At 39.2% G+C, this 21,757-nt stretch overlaps 1 protein-coding gene across 2 annotated transcripts in view; it reads right to left on the bottom strand.

The window, feature by feature from the left end:
- Prex2 (phosphatidylinositol-3,4,5-trisphosphate dependent Rac exchange factor 2) overlaps window positions 1-21,757 on the bottom strand; it is a 308,185-nt gene that overhangs the window by 149,395 nt on the left and 137,033 nt on the right. For both annotated transcript variants that reach the window (XM_052715840.1, XM_052715841.1), the window contains 4 exons: window positions 18,049-18,185; window positions 15,449-15,566; window positions 10,332-10,516; window positions 8,483-8,644 (listed from right to left, as the gene is read on the bottom strand). In XM_052715840.1, coding sequence (XP_052571800.1) covers window positions 8,483-8,644; window positions 10,332-10,516; window positions 15,449-15,566; window positions 18,049-18,185 — 602 coding nt within the window. The remainder of the gene's footprint in view (window positions 1-8,482; window positions 8,645-10,331; window positions 10,517-15,448; window positions 15,567-18,048; window positions 18,186-21,757) is intronic.

The following is a 21,757-nucleotide window of genomic DNA, read 5'->3' as shown; positions in this document are numbered from 1 at the left end:
GAAACTTCAGGTAATTTATGTACTGGAAGCTAATTCATGTTTAAATTCAATATAGTCACTTAACTAAAACCCAGAGATAATATAAAAGTAAATTATTACTCCGCAGATGTCTCCCATTTCAATTAAATGTAAAATGCTTTGCAATGGAGTTAGGAAAAAGATTTTTGTATTAGATTATCTTCTTAGAAAAGGAGGGCAAAGAAATTTATGCACTATTTTCCAAATCTGTGTGTCAGTTTGAGGACTATATGTAGGAAAGTAGAAGGAAAATTCAAAGGAAGTTTTCCAATTCTTTCAGTGATATTTTTGTGTAAATAAGAACTGCCTCTAGGATGCTTACAAAGAATTCCCAAGCCTCATGATAAGTCCAATTATTTCAACCAGGACAGTGACTACAGTATTAGGAAGGGCTTTCAGTACAGTGTAAGAAGCATGTTCCCAAAGCAAGGCACAGCTTTACACCTGAACCAATCACAGTTTTGCTACACAGAATGAATTCCTTCTTGAGATACATTCAGTTGTCCAGGATGCTCCAGGCTTACATCATACATGGACAGAAACACATCTGGTGGCCTGTAGGAAACCTATTATGACCTCAGGAATCTGACTCCAGAAGCTACAGGAATTGATTAGTTCTTAGTTCTAAAATCTAAAATGTTTGGAGTCAGAATAAAATAAAGTCAGCCTAAGATTTTAGCTCCCATGGACACTTTTTTATATAAGACAATTTTTATTTAAATATATTTTGATCATATTTTCCCTTACCCCAAGTCATTTCATATCCTTCCCCTTCCCTACCTACACAACTTTAAATTTTTGCTCAAAACCACAATACAACAGCAAAAGCCCCTCAAACCAAGAGAACAAGATAAAACAACACTCAAACAGAAAAAAACAAACAAACAAGCAAACAAACCTACCAAATTATAACCAAACAAAAGCACACACAAAAAACTGTGGAGTCCATTATATATTGGTCGACTACTCCTGAACATGAGGACTGCCCTGGAGTGGTTGATATATCCAATGTCACTCCATAGGAGAAAAACCTATTTTCCCTCCCCAGCAAGTATAAATGACAGTTCAGTTGTTTAATCTTTACCCTGGTGGCTAGGTTTTCATCCATTCATTTTTTAAAAAATATAATAAAATAAAATATATTAAGATAAAACCAAAACTATTACATCAAATTTGGACAAGACAAACCTACAGAAGGAAAAGAATCCAAGAGAAGGCACAGGAGTCAGAAAATCACTCATTCGCACACTCAAGAATCCCATAAAAACACTAAACTAGAAGCCATAATATATACACAGAGACCTGATGCAGACCCATGCACACCCCAAGGATGCTGACTCAGTCTCTGTGAGTTCATAAGAGCTTTGATCATGTTGATTTAGAGGGTCTTGTTTTCCTAGTGTCCTCCATCTCTGCTGGTATTACATTCTTTCTGCCTCCTCTTCTGAGGACTTCCCTGAGCTCTGAGGGGAGGGATTTGAAAGAGACATCTCATTTAGGGCTGAGTGTTTCTATGTCTGTCTGCCTGTATCTGTCCGTGTGTGTGTGTGTGTGTGTGTGTGTGTGTGTGTGTGTGTGTGTGTGTGTGCGCGCGTGCGTGCACGCGCGCGTGTATAATGTCTAACTGTTGATCTCTGTACTTGTTCCCATCTGCTTCAGGAGGAAGCTTCTCTGATGATGGTCGAGCACTTCACTGATCTGTGAGTTCTATGAATATATTTTATTTCACAAAAAGAAATATGTCAAAGCCTTCATTTGGAAGAAAAAATGATAATAATAACTTCAAAATAAATATGTGGGAATTAAAACTCTGCATTCACAAAGGCTGTGGTTTCTGTTGACATGAACTTGATAGATACACTGAGCTAATCTTCTACAAACCACTAGAATTATCAACATCCCATTCAAAATGGAAGGGTCCTTCACATATTTTCATGCTAACCTTGAATCTCCCTCTAATGAAAACTATAGCTAATTATTTCAAGTTTATTTATGGCCAAGTGAGATGACAATGAGCCCAGCTTATACAACGATCAGGCTTTACAAGACTAGATGTTTCTTGATTAATAACAAAAGGGAGAGAGCATTCAAGTGCCTCATCAGCTACAAGACCTGTGGCAAGATTTATTTCCTAGAGGCAGAGGCAGGACAGGACTCAGCATGCATAAGAGCTTTGAGACTAAACCCGTGACACATATCTCAGCACAGTCTGTATTCAGTGATAGGATTTTTATCATCTGTGATCATTGCCCACGAAGCTGGCCATGTCTACATTAAAATGTCACAGGAACCCAGTTACTTCTACATAAATGCAGAATACCTTAAATTCACCAATATGATGTGTCTGGGAATCTTTGCCACTTTGGCAGTGTATGCTTCTGAGCCCACTGATACCCCTTTCCTTATTACACATTTATTAATTTTAGAAAAGAAGTGACAGAACCTTGACCTTCCATAAACAAGCCATCATATGCAAGCATGTTGCTCCCCAGACACCTTTCATACCATGGGCTGTTAACCATCCCAGGTCACCACCAACTTGTATCTAGGCAGGTTGTAAAGACCAGCAACATTTCCACTCTGACTCTCATCCAAGAACACATTATATTACTGCCTTATTACAAACAAAGCAATCACTGGAAAAACCTGATTTCATTCCTTTTCTACTCTGACTGCAACTAACTCAAATCTTCCCTCCTAATTCAGGCAATAATCCATCTTCTCAGTTCTTTATTATTTGAATGGCATTTCTCCTGTCACTTTGACATGCTTTGCGGTGGTGGTGGTGGTGGTGGTGGTGGTGGTGGTGGTGGTGGTGGTGGTGGTGGTGGTTCAAACAGGGCTCACTATGAAGCCTTGGCTAGCCTGGAACTCATTATATAGATTAGACTGGCCTCAAACTCACAGAGATTGACCTGCCTTCACCTCCCGAGTGCTGAGATTAAAGAGGTGCAGTAGCACACCCTGCCTGACATGTCCTTTTACTGTAGGAGTTACCATTGTTGAATATTCAAAAACCAGTGATTTGTCCTTTACAGGAATCCTATTGTTCTTATAGTCAGAACCACACCGTTAGTACATTAGCTGTTTAAGAAAACACAACACCAAATGTAAGTAAGCAAACAAGAACCACTGCTGGAATAAAAATCATCAAACTTCAACTGCCAGCACTGTGATCAGCTATGTGCCACTGGGCAAATTCCCTGACAGCTGAAAACTTTAGCTACTCTATCAGTGAGACATGGAATGTGTATCTCATTGTTTGGTAAGATAGTGTAAGAATATATATGGAGCTGGAGAGATAGCTCAGATGTTAAGAGATCTTGTTGCTTTCCCAGAGGACCAAAGTTCAGTTCCTAGCACCCACATCAGTGGCTCACAACCCTCTATAACTTGAACTCTGGGGAACCCAATGACTTCTCTGGTTTCTGCAGGCATCCACACACTGTGGCATATGCACACATGTGCACATGTGAGCATACACACATGCACATGTGCACACACACATACACACACACACACACACACACACACAAATAAAAATAATTCTGTAAACTACTGCATACATTGCCTGATTCCTGTAATAGACAGTCATAAACTGTAGGGTGCTACAGAGCTCTAGACAGCACCTCATACAAACAAATATGTGATGCCAAGGTGTTCAACTATCTTGGTAGGACTTCTAGCCGGTAAAAATGGCATGCCTACTCTCACTGCATATATTTTGATCTTTCTCTTCAATTAGATGCTAAGTGTGAGAGGACAGGAATCCTCAAGTAAGTTTTCCTCATGCCTACCAACATGTAAGACCATGCTACATTTCTCTTTTCTTCCCAGCCCATCTTACAACTTAGATTTCATTTTATTATGGAACATAGAGCCAATGGCCTATATACTGAAAATATCTGAAGCACAATATACTCCATTCAGTTTGACTCATTCTTTGCAGTGGTCTATTTATGATCACTACCTATGATACTTCTTGGTGTTGCCACTACAAAACCTGATGTGACAACTAGTCAAAATGAAGAGAGTAAGTAGTCTTGGGTACCCAGCCTCAACTGCTACATTGACAATGTAACTTCTGTATCTATGACTCAGGGAACACAGCAGAAGAGAGATAGGAAAGATTCTACAAGCTAGAGGAGCAGGAAGTCTGCTGCTACACAGTGTGGTCTAGACATGACAGGGATACTTACCCTCATGAAAGCTCAACAATATATTTGCTTAGCCAATGTGGATAGGAGAACATTCACAAGGCCATAACCCTTGATGAAGTGCTACAGGCAATCAATGGTTGCAGACAGAGGGAGAAAGAATTTTCTTCAAGAGTAAGTTCCCGGATAGATTATCCAATCCCAAAACACCAGGCCTAAACACATACATACAAGCAATACTAAATGGACTCATTAGGTGCACATGCACGCACGCACACACACACACACACACACACACACACACACACACACACACACACACACACTTATAGAAGGAGAGGTTATAAATTTGCGATGGAGCAGGGGAAGCATGTGGGGGAAGAATGAGGGGTGGAAATGATGTAAATATAATACTCAAGTATGAATTCTGAAAAAAATTTTAAAAAATGCTATGAAAGATTTTCTTTAGAAAAATGAACCCAAGAAAGGCTACTGTGCTGGCTAGTTTTATGTCAACTTGACGCAAGCTAAAGACATCTGAGAGGAGAGAGCCTCTATTGAGAAATTGCTTCTATAATATGCAGCTGTAGGGCAAACTGTAGGGCATTTATTTAGTGACTGATGGAGGAGGACCTAGCCCATTGTGGGTGATGCCAACCTTGGGTTAGTGGTCCTGGGTTCTATAAGAAAGCAGGCTGACAAAGGAATCCTGTACAATAACACAACTTCTGGAGGCATCACGATCCCTGACTTCAAGCTCTACTATAGAGCTACAGTAATAAAAACAGCTTGGTACTGGCATAAAAACCGACATGTGGACCAATGGAATCGAATTGAAGACCCTGACATTAATCCGCACACCTATGAACATATAATTTTTGACAAAGAAGCCAAAAGTGCACAATGGAAAAAAGAAAGCATCTTCAACAAATGGTGCTGGCAAAACTGGATATCAACATGTAGAAGGCTGCAAATAGATCCATATCTATCACCGTGCACAAAACTTAAGTCCAAGTGGATCAAGGACCTCAACATAAATCCAGCTACTCTGAACCTGCTAGAAGAGAAAGTAGGAAGTAGTCTTGAACGCATTGGTATAGGAGACTACTTCCTAAATAGAACACCAGTAGCACAGACTCTGAGACAAACAATCAATCAATGGGACCTCTTGAAACTGAGAAGCTTTTGTAGAGCAAAGGATACGGTCACCAAGGCAAAGCGACAGCCTACAGAATGGGAAAAGATCTTCACCAACACCACATCTGACAGAGGACTGATATCCAGAATATATAAGGAATTCAAGAAATTAGACATCAAAATGCCCAACAGTCCAATTAAGAAATGGGCTATAGAACTAAACAGAGAATTCTCAACAGAGGAAACTCAAATGGCCGAAAGACATTTAAGGAACTGCTCAACATCCCTAATCATCAGGGAAATGCAAATCAAAACAACTCTGAGATACCACCTTACGCCTGTCAGAATGGCTAAGATCAAAAACACTGAAGACACCTTATGCTGGAGAGGATGTGGAGCTAGGGGAACTCTCCTCCACTGCTGGTGGGAATGCAAGCTTGTACAACCACTTTGGAAATCAATATGGCGCTTTCTTAGAAAATTGGGAATCCATCTCCCCCAAGATCCAGCTATACCACTCTTGGGCATATACCCAAGAAATGCTCAACCACACCATAAGAGCACTTGTTCAGTTATGTTCATATCAGCATTGTTTGTAATAGCCAGAACATGGAAACAACCCAGATGCCCTTCAACTGAAGAATGGATAAACAAAATGTGGTACATATACACAATGGAATACTACTCAGCAGAGAAAAACAATGGCATCATGAGGTTTGCAGACAAATGGATGGATCTAGAAAAAATCATCCTGAGTGAGGTAACCCAGACTCAGAAAGACAAACATGGTATGTACTCACTCATAGCAGGATACTAGACATGAAACAAGGATGACTTGTCTGCTACTCACATCACCAGGGAGGCTACCTGGAAAACAGGACCCCAAGAAAGACACAGGGATCACCCAATGACAGAGAAATGGAATAAGATCTACATGAACAGCCTGGACATGAGTGGGGGTAATGAAAGGCGAGGGTTGAGGGAAAGAGAGCTTGGGGGAGCGGGAGATCCCAGCTGGATCAACAACAGAGAGGGAGAATAAGGAATAGGAGACCATGGTAAATAAAGACCACATGAGAATAGGAAGAAGCAAAGTGCTAGAGAGGCCCACAGAAATCCACAAAGATACCCACACAACAGACTGCTGGCAGTGGTCGAGAGACAGCCCGAACTGACCTACTCTGGTGATGGGATGGCCAAACACCCTATTTGTTGTGCTAGAAACCTCATCCAACTACTGAGGAATCTGGATGCAGAGATCCATGACTAGGCCCCGGGTGGATCTCTGGGAGTCCAATTAGCGAGAATGAGGAGGGTTTATATGAGCGAGAATTGTTGAGACCAAGGTTGGATAAAGCACAGGGACAAATAGCCAAATGAATGGAAACACATGAACTATGAACCAATGGCTGAGGGGTCCCTACTGGATCAGGCCCTCTGAACGGATGAGACAGTTGATTGGCTTGATCTGTTTGGGAGGCACCCAGGCAGTGGGACCAGATCTTGTGCTCATTGCATGAGTTGGCTGTTTGAAACCTGGGGCCTATGCAGGATTGTTTGGCTCGGCCTGGGAGGAGGGGACTGGGCCTACCTGGACTGAGTCTACCAGGTTGATCTCAGTCTGTGGGGAAGGCTTTGCCCTGGAGGAGATGGGAATGGGGGGGGGGGGTTGGGGGGAAGGTGAGGGGGACGGGAGGGGGGAGAACAAGGGAATCCGTGGCTGATATGTAGAACTGAATTGTATTGCAAAATAAATTAATAAAAAAATAAAAAAAAAAAGATAAAAATATGTCTTTGAGTTTATGGAGTATCTAATGTGTCACTGCCATGATAAGAGCCTTCCTTCTAGTTATATCCCTGAATGCCTGTAGACTGCATGATTATTGCAAATAAATTAATTTTATACCATGTTTTACCAATTGTTTCTGTTTTTTCACTCTTACTATTCTCAGTTTTCACTCCAATTCTGTTTTTAATTTTGTTCATATCCAGAGGTAATAAAAACAGGTAAAAATCAAACTGAGTAATGTTCTGCCTTAATAATTTAGTTGATATTTTAATGTATGTGCATTTTTTCTTTGAAATGTATGTGCACATACCTGTGTATAAGCAGACCACATTGCTGGGATGTACATGTAAAATGAATGACTGTGAAATGAGGACAGAAGTTTAATTTGGCACAATGCTTTTCTTTATCATTTTGACACTACCAATAAAATATATAAAAAGAACAAAGTAAAAAAAAAAAAAAAAGCAGGCTGAGCAAGCCACGTGAAGCAAGTCAGTAAGCAGCACCCCTCCATGGTCTCTGCATCAGCCCCTGCCTCCAGGTTCCTGCTCTGTTTGAGTTCCTGTCCTGACTTCCTTTTATGATGAGCGGCTAAATAAACCCTTTCCTCCCAAGTTGCTTTTGGTTATGATGTTCTATCACAGCAAGAGTAACCTTAAGTAGGACATCCATGCACACTTACATATACATATCTCACGGAGATTTTGGTAAGTATAAAATAAATCATTTCCCTTTTTATTTAAGCTACCACAAAGCAGAAGGCCAGACATGGCATTCAATTTCAGCAACTACATAAGATCTTGGGATCTATTTTCATAGGACTCTTTTCTGTGTGTGTGTGTGTGTGTGTGTGTGTGTGTGTGTGTGTGTGTTTTCGTTTTTATCGGAAATAGACTTTTATACAATATATTCTCATTACAGTTTCCCCTCCGAACTCCTCCTAGATCCCCAATCTCCATCCACCTAAATCCATACCCTTTCTTTCTTACATTAGACTACAAACATTAAAAAAAAAAAAAAATTAAAAAATTAGATAAAATAAAAACAAGCAAACCAGAGTAGGATGAAACAAACAAACTACCAGGAGAAAAAGAGCTAAGAAAAAGCCCAGGAAACACATCCAAACACAGTTCATACACACAGAAATCCCAGAAAGACACAATGGAAACAACATAAGTGCAAAAGATCTTCAAGACAGAAAAACTTACTTGGTCTCAAGCATCTTGTTACAGCAACAGAAAACTGACCAAGAAAATTATACGAATGTTATTTCAATAAATGAGTATATAACACCTATTTAAAGAAGACATCAGAAAGTGAATTAAATGTGACTCCAACGATAACTTCAATAACAGCACCAAGTAAAATTGAAGCTATTTACCTTTCTATAACTCGATATTCTGTGGCATACATGTTCAATCCTTTCACTGCACATGGTGCTGAATTTATTCTGAAGCTCTGTGGGTATCACTTCATTCAAAGAGTTAAGGCTGGTGCAGTTTTGTACAAAATGATCATCACTTTTGACTAGGGCCTCCAGAATCTGTGGTGATAAATATACACAAAAGAAAAATAACTTAACAACAAACAAAGGAACAGCATTGACATCCCCCTTACCGAGTGGACCACAGAGGATGGATCGAAAAACAACTGCCTGCTGAGAGGCTGAATAAAGGAAAATTTCTCACAAAGCTTTGTCGAGGCACTGTAAATGGTTTTGATAATAGACCTTATGTACTATGGTTTCTGATTCTGTTTTCAATGGATTGTCTGTATGTGCAAGTGTGTGTGTCCCAGTGTCTCTATGCGTTCCTCGTACCTATTCCTTGCCTATTTTTGGTTTTGTTTTGTTTATTTTGTTGCTTTTCTGGTTATTTATTTATTTATTTACTTATTATAATTTTTACTAATGCCTGTTTGTATGTTAATAAGATAGAAAGAAAGGGTGTGGATTTGGGTGGGTAGGGAAGCAGGGAGGATCTGGGAGAAGCAAAGGGGAGGGAAAATCTTAATGAAAATATATTGTATGAAAGAAATCTACTTTCAGTAGTAAAAAAGAATAAAAGGGAGTCGGATTAGCCTTTGAAAAAAGGGGGAAAAAAGTATCCTAGTAGATTATAATGTGATGCCTATTCAGTGTTTGAGCTCTGGCTGATAAAGTTTCCAGATAAGAGCATCCAAATAATTTTGTTTGGTTGGTTGGTTTTGCATTTTTGAGACAGCGTTTTTCTGTGTAGTCCTGGCTGTCCTGGACTTCACTCTGTAGAACCAACTGGCTTCAAACTCATAGATATCCTTCTGCTTCTGCCTTCTGAGTGCTGGGATTAAAAGCGTGTGCCACCACCAGCCAAATAGTGTTTTCAGTGAGCAAATTTTTTGTATACTGCAGTCAAGTTAAGGCTCTATGTATGTCTCCTTCCAGGTGCCATTAGGACCTGGTCGGGATGGACACCTACAAGCCAGCTTGGGGCCGCCTGCCCGGGGCCAGGAGAAGAAACCACATGGGCCTACTTAAATTTTTAAAAAGAATGTTTTAAAGGTAGCATCTCAACTATACATATTTGAAGTAACAATGAAAGTGAGGACATAAAGGTCAAGAAACTGTATCTTATCTGTCCAAGTTGTAAAATCAAAGTCCTCATAGGACGATAGAAAAGTAAACTGGAACACTGAAGTCCAGATGTGCAGAGGGCACAGATGGATCTACTAAAGGTTTAGGTCATCTACTTCTTTCACATTATATGCCGTTCCATTCGGATTTAAAGTCCTTTCCTCCTTCTCCATCTTGCTTTCACCAAAGGACCATCTGACATCATCATTTACAAACAACAATTAAACAGACATCTATGGATCGATTTGCAAACTGGTTCCTAAGTTTCCCAACATTTTGGCACTTGAAGAATTTTTAAATTTCTTGTATTTCATGACATGAAGCACTCTTAATAATGTACATTTGAAAAGCTATTATGAAAATTATCTGAAACTTATTCTTTGGCCCGAATTAGGACTATAGCAACGTTAAAAGTCAGCTAAGCCTTGCCTGGGCAGGAGTCTCACACAACTCAGCACTAAGCTCCTAGGGTCAATGAAAAGAAGCTGGTACATAATGAAGACTGGGGAGAGTTGAAAGAGGTAACTGCTGTAACATGCACAGTCATGCCGTATAATGAAGAGGAAACAGTCTGGGTGTCTAATTGAGAAGACTCTCACTGTCACAGGGTCACTCCTACCTTGGCAGTCAGGCTGAAGAACCCTTTGGGCTCCACCATCTTCTCCACAACGTTGCACTTGGTACCCGCTGTGCTGTCATACTCATAGACAACCCCGTACTCGAGGTGGACGTTGTCCACGGTCAGACTCACATGCTCCTTCTTGCCGTCGATAATGGCCATGGTGTTGAACTTGTCGATGACCTCTGGAATATAATTTTGGTGTAGCTAATTCATGTTTTTTTTCCTCCTCATCAAGTAATGTTGAATCTCTGGGTTTTTTTTATTTTATTGTTGATACAGCATTTTACTATGCAGCTTTGGCTCACCCAGAACTTATCATGTAGGCCCAGGTTGGCCTTGAACTCAAAAAAGGTCTGCCTGGACCTGCCTCCCAAGTGCTACGAGTAAAGACATATACCACTATGCCCAGAGAATCTTTTAATATTTTTTAAGAGTTCTTTAAAGGCTATCTAAGTTAGACATACTAAGTGGAATATTTATTCTTGCTAATGCTTTAAAAAACAAAATATTTCTAAGAAAAGCCATTATTTGACAGATTCAAATCTTGATATTTTAATCTATCTAATCTGATCGATATATCACTTTGATCAGTGGACCACATACATGCTGGTTTATATCAATGTAAACAGAATAGAAGCAACTGCACCTTCTTTTCATCTGAAGCATATGTGAGCAGCTGGAGAGAAGGCTCAGAAGCTAAGAGAACTATCTGCTCCTGCAGAGGCCCTAGGTTCAGTTCCCAGGATCTACATGGTGGCTCATAACCATCTGTGGATCAGGTACCCTCTTCTGGCCTCCATGAGCACCAGACATGTACTTGGTGAAAATACATACACATGCAGGCAAACACTCATACACACACAAGAACAAATGAGCAAGTCTTTTTAGAACGTGGGTATGAATCAACGTCAGATATTCTAAAATAGCCTCAAATAGGTGTGAAAATGTACTCAAATGATTAAATAAAAATAAATAAATAAATAAATAAATAAATAAATAAATAACCACAAAGCAGGTCATATTTCAGAGGCAGGAAGGGGATATAAGAGTCATTTTTATTTCCAGATGCTTGAAGTTTCTCAAACCACATCTTGGAGAGAAAATTCACTGAGAAAGTCTATCAATGTTCACTAGACTAAAATTTCCATCTAGAAATTTCAACTATAGTTTAGCCTACATTCAGAAAGCTGAGGGGTAAATACCTAAAATCTCATAGAAGAAACTGTTGTGTGGCCTAGTAGTAGACAGTGAGTAAGAGAAAATAAAATATTTATAATTCTAAAGTCCTAGAGGAGAAATGAATGCATATATATGATATATATATATATATATAAAAATGTGTACATATTTATATACTCACGTTTTTATATTTATGATACATATTTGCATATAAATATATATGCAACTTTTATTTATAACACCAAAGTCCTATAACAGAAAAGAATATATATCTATTTTATATAGATATATGTTTATATAAAAATGTATATATTTATATATAAACATATATAAATTTATAAATATATAAATGTCTGTGGTGGTTTGAAAGAAAATGGCCCCAAAAGAGAGTGTACTATTAGGAGGTATTGCCTTGTTGGAGAACATGTGTCACTGTGGGGGTGGGCTTTCCTCAGTGTGACAGTCAGTAAACTTCCTGCTGCCTTCTGGTCAAGATATAGGTAGCACCACATCTGCCTACACGTTGCCATGCTCCCCATGATGATGATAATGGACTGAACCTCTGAAATTATAAGCCACCACCTCAATTAAATGTTTTCTTTGTGAGAGTTGCATGGTCATGGTGCTTCTTCACAGCAATAAAAAAAAAAAAAACCCTAACTAAAACAGATTTTGGTACCAGGAGTGGGGTAATGCTGGGATAGGCCTGATCATGCTTTTGTTTGGAGGAATTTGGAGTGTTGTACTTTGGGTTATGAAAGCAGTGGAATGCTTGTAGCACTGCTTAAGAAGCCATACTACGAGAAGCACGGAAGACAGTGGCACTAAGAGTTATTTGAACCTGGGAGAATTTTAGTATGTTGCCTAGAGATCATTCTCGTGATACTTTGGTGAAGAAAGTGCCTGCTTTTTGCCCCTGTCCAAAGAGTCTGCCTGAGGCTAAAATGAAGAGATTTGGATTAGTTCAGTTGGCAGAGGAAATCTCAAAGCAGCCTAATATAGACTTTGTTTTGTGGTTATTAGTGTTAACTTTAATGAAGATACATAATGAAGAAGAGCAAGCTGAGGAAGGAAAAATATTTGAAGAGAAAACAGGCACCAGAAAGTGGAACGGAGCTTAAATCCTCTATTCAAAGAGATAAATGAAATAAGAAATGGAATAAAGCTGGAGTGGTGAACTCAGGGCAAGAGTCCACCCACCCACTAAGTTTCCAACTTGTGGAAAGGAATTAAAGAAAAGTTTAAGGCCACATGTGGTGGTGCATGCCTTTAACTGCAGCACTGGGAAGGTAGATATAGATACCATATATATAAAGAAAGGTATATATATATATTTTTTTCTCTTATAGAACTTTTGTGTTATAAATAAACATATAAATATACATATATACATAAATATATATCAACTAGGCTAATGTAGAATAGCAGTTAACCTTAAAGTAAATAAATATCCCTTTTAGTTTCTAACATCACATAAACCAATTCACCTTCTGATGTGGATCAATGCTGACTTATTCCAAATTGGGGAGTAAAAGCCTCAGGACCTAATTCTATTGTGAATAAATAGTATTATATTTTATCATAACAACATTACTGTTTTATGAGACTGAGACAGTTTTTACACTACCCATGGGTTGGACAGATCAGGCCAAGCATTCTTCCAACAATGGAGAGAAATTCCCTCATGAACAGTGTAAACAGATTCACACAACAGGAATAGACACAGTCTTTGACCCTTTTTCCCAATAAAGAAAATCCTTGAAGCTGAGATTTGGGAAGATGGCTCAGTTAATTTAGTGCTTGTCTTGCCAGCATGAGGAACCTGAGCCTGATCTGCAAAATCCATATAAGCATGCTGGGATAGTGGCCCACACGTTTGTAATCCCAGTGCCAGGGAAACAGGAACAGGAGACTGTAGACAGAAGGTTAAAACTAATATAAAAAAATAAGCCACATAAAGATGGAAATCACACACAAGGTCTGGATTATATTGTATTTGGGATTTTTAACTGTAGAAAGACATTTGATTGTAAAGGCTGCTGAATTAAGCCAATTATACATTTTAAAGTTATCTTGACTTTAAAATTTATGTCTAAGGATATGTTGCTTTGGAAAAAAGGTTCTGCTTTTGTTTCCACAGAAGATGAAAACCTATGGATTGCTTCTAGGCTCATATGATTTGATCTGCCAAGACCCCCTGAAAGGTCTCTGATGACACCATGACCCAGATCGTCCAACATCCAAAAATAGCTTTCTTTCTCAGAATCCCCAAAGTTTGCCAGCACCCATAACCAGCAGGAAGTAGTATGAGAAGCTACACTCAAATTTCCAAAATATTGTTTATAAATGTTTATTTTTATTTAAAGGGGGTTGATTATAAATGCAATCTCTTTCAAAAACAGAAAAGGGGAAGTACTGTGAGATGTCCTTCTGTATGCTGTGAATATGTGTTGCTCTGATTGATTGATAAATAAAGCCATTTTGGCCTTGGCAGGACAGGATGGAGCCAGGTGGAAAAATCCAAGGGAGATAGTGAGAGGAGAAAGGAGAGGCAGGAGAGATGCCATCCCGCCGTCCAGGGAGCAGCATGCAATGGCACACAGGTAAAGCCACAAAACAGGTGGCGACATATAGATTAAAAGAAATGGGCTGAGTTAAGTTGTAAGAGCTAGCTAGGGAGAAGCCTGAGCCATTAGGTCATACAGTTTGAAAATAATATAAGCTTCTCTGTGTTTATTTGGGACCAAGCTGCTGCAGGATGCGGGTGAGAGAGATTCATCCCAACCGTAGGGCCTGGGCAGGACTGGAGAAACCTTCTGTCTACAGGAGAATCCCTAGGTCTCCTTGGCAAGCCAGCCTGCCCAGCCTAATCAGTAACCTCAAGAACAATTAGAGATCCCATCTCAAAGGAAATTTACAGTATAACAGAAGCTGTCCAGAGATTCCCACTAATAAACATGTTGGAAGGACACAACAAAAATGTAAGAGTGGATTCAAGGACTTCTATGGGAAAGTTTTGAAAAAAATTACTCAAGATATTTGGCAAGTGCAGGCATAAATACAATAGCCCCAGCTGCTGTAGGTAAAGGAGTCACTGAATACAGACATTTTACAGACTGCTCCACTGAGAAACAGAAACAGAAACAAGAGGCTTTTCAAAAGGGGTGTGTGTGTGTGTGTGTGTGTGTGTGTGTGTGTGTGTGTGTGTGTGGTGTCACAAGCACAGATATTAACCCCTTCTCTCATTGTCAAGGTGGGACTATAATAAACATTACTTGACTCACGTTTATATTTTAAAGGTGCTACAGACTATCTCAATACTATGACTTCTTGTATGTACATGATTACGTGAAGCAGAGAAAATGGAGACCTAGAGCCATTAGGGGTGGAGGTAGAAAGTCTGCATTTCTGCCTAGCTTCCAAGAAAGCTTACTATGGTAAGCCCCATAGGAACAGAAATGTGTAAATGACAATCACCTCCAAGAGGGAAATCCTGAGTTGAATCTACCCTCCTACCCGCCATGACTTAACTAGCACACTAAACCCTTAACCTAACTGGACTCAATTTCTTCCCTAAGGAGAGGTTCAGTAACTGATGAGACTTTGTTTTGATGACTAAATGAGAAAACCTGGGAAAAAACTGCAAAGGGGCCTGCTACAGAGCATCCGGTGCTCACCTGTAATCCCATCACTTAGGAGGCAATGGCAGAAAGATCATCACATATTCTGGACCAGACTAGGCCATATAGTAAGTGAAACCCTACCTCAAAAAAAATTATCACATGTCAACCACTACCCATTACTACTTGCATGTCTATAATGACATATAAATTTGGTACTGAGCCACAGACTAAAAACAAGACCTCAGTACTTGGGGACAGATACAGACACTATAGAAGAGAATAGCATAAGCACATGAGAAAAAAGCAACCTACCTTCTACTTTGCAGTCAAAAGCATCCCCTGCCTCATCTCCAGGGGGCTTTGAGGGGCACTTCTGGAGGTCTTCATGAGCACTTTCAAGACTATCATAAACCCACTGTATGGAATCTTGCTGGAAGGGAAGAAAGGGAGAACTCTCAGAGATACTGTGTAGATGTCAAGATGCATATTAACTTCATAATCCTGTTTTAGGAAGAAGCTTGACCATCTAGTTTGTTTATTTGAAAATGAAATAAAATCTCAGAGTAAACAGCCAATGATAATGCTCTGACTGTTTCTAGCTTAAATTATTTTCAGAAGATATACTCTATGCATTTATTCTAAGCATGAATTCTTTAAAATGAAATAGAGTTCTCAAATGTCTTACTAAAATGTCTCAAGTATATCTTTAAGTGAGTTATAAATTATACCTTAAAATAAACAAATGCTAATGGGCAATTATTTCCTGCACCAATTACCTATAATTATGCACACTATTTTAAGGTCCTAACATTAACTATATTTTAATACATTAATGGTATTATGAATCAAACCAATGTGAAAACTGGAAAACCAACTCTATCATACTGAATTTCCAAGTCACGTAACATCCTTTCATGTAAGACATAATTCATCCTATAGTTTAACTGAAACAGCAGTTCCAATCTTCTTTAGAGAAACAAGACAGATGAAATGATTTCCAAATAAATGCTTCAAGGGTTACATGGCTCTAAGGTTTATAAATAAGATGATAAATCAAATTGAGCTGAATTACTTAAGTGTAATATAATGTGTAGCATTCAGTTTTCCCTGAATCAGCTCTACAATTGTGTTTAGCTAGTGTGCTGCTATAAGTCACTAAAATAAGATTCAAGGATTGTAGATGTGGTAGAACTCAGGAGTAAGGACATGCTTAACATTCACAAGGCTCTAGGCTTAATCTCTAACACCACACACACACACACACACACACACACACACACACACACACACACACACACACACATACACTAGTTGACTTGGTCATTCTTTTATCTGTGATGAACCACACCCACAGATTCATGTTTTCTTTTAGGTCCTTCTCACCCTGACCCTGCCTTGGCCCTATGACTCAATTGTCCCAAAGGATTAGTGGCAAGTATCACCCAGGTAGAAGGCTTATGGCAGCGAACACTCCCTCCTGATATGTTGGTACTATGCATAAAGAAGAACCCTGCAAAAGACCTTCTAGACAAGAACTCAGATGGGCAGCTTGGCACATACATCTGGATGCTATGAAGAGGGGATCCAGGTACCCTATGAGGTCCTCGCAGAACAAAGGCACATCAGCAGTTTCAGAAGAACCACCTTCCCGTCAAATTCAGAGAAAGACAGTGCTGTCCTAAGTCACCTGGTTTTGGGGTCCTCTGTTACATGGCAATCGATACCTGACAGTGTATAGTACTCAGTGAATTCATTGTTTCTCTTAATGATTTCCTGATCATGACTTCTCCAGGGAAATAGGTAGGGAAAGGGAAAGGGGTAAAACTCAAGTGAATCAGTTTATTTACTTAGTAAAATCCTAACAGAAGAGGAAGGCTTGATTATTTCTGAAGTGTACAGTTCAACAAGTGCTTCCTGACCTGCCATCATTCAGAGTAACCTATGAGTCTATGCATAATGTCTAAGTTTCTATTCCAATTCTGACCTTAGTAGTAAGTAAAATAAATCAGCTCTTTCCCTATGGAATCAATGCCTTGCAGAACTTCAGCCCTAGCTTCAGTAAAAGCAGTCATTCATCCACCTGGTGTGGGCACAGTCATATTCTCAAAAGCAAGAGAACGTTATCATACAGAGTAAGGAAAACATATGACCCTCCCCCAATAAAGGGTCCCTCTGCCTCTAGCGGATTACCTGAGACTCAAGTCTACCAAGCCACTGCTCACTTTTTATTCAGACATTAGGTTTTGCTTATATTAGGTTGCAATTTCATCTCTTGATGGCATTTAATGGATCAAAGGACAATGCTTAAAATTTTAAACACTGGCAAGTATGTTCTGGTAGTTTCTTTTAAAGCTAAATCCAGTTGCCTAAATAACTATAATTAAAAATTAGCCACTGGCTATATAAAATCCACAGTCTATACTTTTCCATAGAAGATTTGTTATGAAGAGTATATTTATACAAGCTTGATCAGTATATATTTGAAAGTATCTCATGAAAACATTTCATAGCTGTAGATTTAACATTAATAAACTTATCAAAAATAAGGGCTGAGGGAGGAGCTTGGTGGAAAACACTTGTCCAGTATGCATGTGGCCCTGGGTTCAACCCCCAGAAACAATGGGATTTGAAAGGGTGAGAGAGACAAAAGAAAGAAAGGAAAGTGTCTCAGAACATGTCTTTAAACAGACAACGATGCTACAAGAATAAAATATAATGATAAAATACAACTATTTAGACATAGCCAATACTAGTAAGGATTAACTAATCAAATGCAGTAGTCATCATGAGATTCACAGTGTGGTGCTTAAATTGGAAGAGAACTGGAAACCTTAAAGCTTTTCATGCATTATTCTATGTCATCCCCTCAATATTTCATATGAGTTTTCAGTTCAGTCCAATCTTATATGTACCTTCATTGGCCGCCTGTATTTCCGGCAGGCTGTCACATGTGCGATGACACTGGCATGTGTCTCTTTGCTGACATTGATTCCATTTACTTTGATAATACACTGCCCTGGGTGAAGGCCAGCTGCTGCGGCCACAGTACCTTTAAAGATAAATGGGGAAAATTGTCAAAATCAAATGTCAGCAAAAGGATTCACTTGTATCAGATATAGAACAATGGAAGTGCTTTTAAACATTTAAACATTGTATGTTTAAAGCTACCTAAAATGTTCCAGATGAATCTTGTTCAGATAGCAATGCCCTCTCAGTCTTCCCGGTTCTTCACCCATGATCCTGAGTACAATTAACAAAATATTCCTCTGCCTCCACAAGGACTATTTTGAAGGAATATTGCATAGTGACCTTCACATTGCTAATCAGATGTTTCCCTTTCAAATATGAAGTCAATCTAGCTTTCTAAATATATAGTAAAAAAAAAAGTGAAAGATAAGAGGCATAAACTATATTTACAAAATCCATAAATAATGAAATATTAGTTTTGTTTTTCAAACACTGACAATTTTATGTGCATATAAAAATAAATTCTCTAAAAATCCTATATTTTTTTCTATATGTACATTGGAATGCATGTTCCCATGAGTATACACAAGTGTGTGGGTATGCATGCACCAGTGTATGTGATCCTATGTGCATGTACATGTGCCTGTGCCTGTGCGTTTGCGTGTGCGTGTGTGTGTGTGTGTGTGTGTGTGTGTGTGTGTGTGTGTGTGTGTTTGCATGCATAGATAGACTAGAGGTCAACAATGAGCATTTCTTAGATTACCTTTCACTTTACTTTTTTGAGTCAGGCTTTCCCACCCATCCTGGAGCTAAATTATTAGCTAGGCTGGCTGTCCAGCAAGCCCCAGGAATCCTGTTTCTGCTTCCCTGATGCTAGGATTCTAGGTGTGCACTCTGCATTGGCATTTTTATGTGGGTGCTAGAGATTCAAACTCAGGTCCAGCAAGTAGTGCAAGCACACTTCAACTGACTCATCTCCACTCCTAAAAAGGGCAATTCTTAAAGAAAAAACAATCAAGTCAATTAGCAATTATAAATGATTGATGAGGATAAATGAGAATTCAGGAACCAGAGAATATGTGAACAAAGGAATTAAGCAGTTATCAATTGTCCAGTCACTTTATGTGACAAGTACACAAATGTATACCTATATAAATATGTAAATAGCATGTTCTAACTGGTGACTTAATACTTTCCAGCCATTGGTTTTAGAGCAAATCAACACCAACAAATATTATTAATGAATTTCACATAATATATAAATATACATACACACACACACACACACACATATATATAATATATATATATATATATATATATATATATATATATCATAGCAGTACCCACAAAACTTATCATTTAGCAAAACAGATTTCCATTGCAAGCAATGCACCCATAAAGTAATAATAAACACATATTTTAAACTTAAGAATACACCTTTTTGTCTCTGTTCAGTCCCTTCTAAGGTTCAAAGAAATGGTTTTCCTGCACTGAATTGAGTCTCAGGCGAGGAGGGCCATTTCGGCAGAGAGCAAGGCTCTAAGTCAGAAAATCACCCGACCACCTGGACACACGAGCAGTTCTGTCCTTGTGCAAGTTTAATGGTGGTTTTTTTTTGGTGGGGGGGTAGTGAGCTAAGAATTTGGTGCAGGGGGTGAGATGAGTCAGATTGGGAAAGCCACAGAGCAAACCTTTTCTCCCAGGAGTCCTAGCTGCTTGGAGTGAAGATGCTGGAGTCTGAACTTTATTATACTTAGAGGATGCTGAGGGACACCTGTCTTAGAGCCTGAGTCTGTCAGTGAGGTGAGAAAGAAGTGTATCTTGGGAATCAGGAGGCAAGTGTGAGAAGGAGAAAAGACTCATCAGAGCAGGACCATGTGAAGAGACAGCTGAATAAGGATAAGGGCCCAGGAGGACAGACAGTGAGCCAGGAAACACACTCTGTAACTCTGGAAGACTGGTGAGCTGATTTGTGTTGTGTTGCTTCATCTTTTTGTTTTGTTTTGTTTTGTTTTCCCCAGCTATTCTGCAGAAAGAGCTAAGACAGTCCTTAGACTGATCCAAGGCTGAACTCTAGTGGCCTGGAAGCAGTAATACTGGCAGAGTGACTGCAGTGACCTTTTCTTGTGGCAGAATTTGTTTGATAATGAACCACCACTGGGGAGAAAAATCTGTGAGGAAAGACACAAGAGCCCACCCCCCCCACACCCGCCTTCCCTATTTAAGAAACAAAAAGCAGGAATACAGTGGCTATCCACTCAAAAGACAGTGATGAGGGCCACAGCTACACATATTCAGGCTTACAGTGACTGTCCCCAGGCATGAGACTAACTTCTGATAGGTTAGTGAAAACAGAAGTAATATGTGATGTCTTGGCATACTTCTGTTCTACAGTATTGAAGGGCTATTGGAAAGGCCTTAAATGTTCATCCAACCATTGTGAAAATCTAAGTAAAAGATAATTCTTTGAAAGAAAATTTATTTTTTAATCATACACACATTATTTTGTAATATAAAATTAATTGGTTGTGATAGCAATGCCCTTTCAAAATGTTCCTGCTTCTCAGAGTCGTTTTGATTTGCATTTCTCTGATGACTAAAGATGTTGAGCATTTCCTTAAATGTCTTTCAGCCATTTGAGATTCTTCTGTTGAGAATTCTCTGTTTAGCTCTGTAACCCATTTTTCAATTGGATTGTTCACTATTTTGATGTTTAGTTTCTTCAGTTCGTTATATACTTTGGAGATCAGTCCTCTGTCAGATGTGTGGTTGGTGAAGATCTTTTCCCATTCTATAGGCTGTCTTTTTGTCTTATTGACCGTGTCTTTTGCCCTACAAAAGCTTCTCAGTTTCAAGAGGTCCCATTTATTAATTGTTGCTCTCAGTGTCTATGCTACTGGTGTTATATTTAGGAAGTGATCTCCTGTGCCAACGCATTTGAGTACTTCCTACTTTCTCCTCTGTCAAGTTCGGAGTAACTGGGATTTATGTTGAGGTCCTTGATCCTGTTGGACTTGCGTTTTGTGCATGGTGACAGATATGGATCTATTTGCAATTTTTTACATGTTGACATCCAGTTATGCCGGCACCATTTGTTGAAGATACTTTCTTTTTTCCATTGTATAGTTTTGGCTTCTTTGTCAAAAATCAGGTGTTCATATGGGTGTGGATTAATGTCAGGGTTTTCAATTCAATTCCATTGGTCTAAATGTCGGTTTCTATGCAAGTACCAAGCTGTTTTTATTACTATAGCTCTATAGTAGAGCTTGAGGTGAGGGATGGTGATGCCTCCAAAACGACTCTGAGATGCCACCTTACACCTGTCAGAATGGCTATATCAAAAACACTAATGACAGTCTATGTTGGAGAGGATGTGGAGCAAAGGGAACACTCCTCCACTGTTGGTGGGAATGCAAACTTGTACAACCACTGTGGAAATCAGTATGGCGGTTTCTCAGAAAATTGGGAATCGATCTACCTCAAGACCCAGCCATACCACTCTTGGGCATATACCCAAGGAATGCTCAATCATACCACAAAGATACATGCTCAGCTATGTTCATAGCAGCATTATTGGTAATAGCTAGAACCTGGAAACAACCTAGATGCCGGTCAACGGAAGAACAGATTAAGAAAATGTGGTATACATAC

The sequence above is a fragment of the Peromyscus californicus genome, unplaced genomic scaffold, assembly GCF_007827085.1.
Source record: "Peromyscus californicus insignis strain IS unplaced genomic scaffold, ASM782708v3 Scaffold_5__1_contigs__length_169319896, whole genome shotgun sequence".
NCBI classification, from domain to species: domain Eukaryota; kingdom Metazoa; phylum Chordata; class Mammalia; order Rodentia; family Cricetidae; genus Peromyscus; species Peromyscus californicus.
This window is presented reverse-complemented; position numbering and strand designations above follow the sequence as displayed.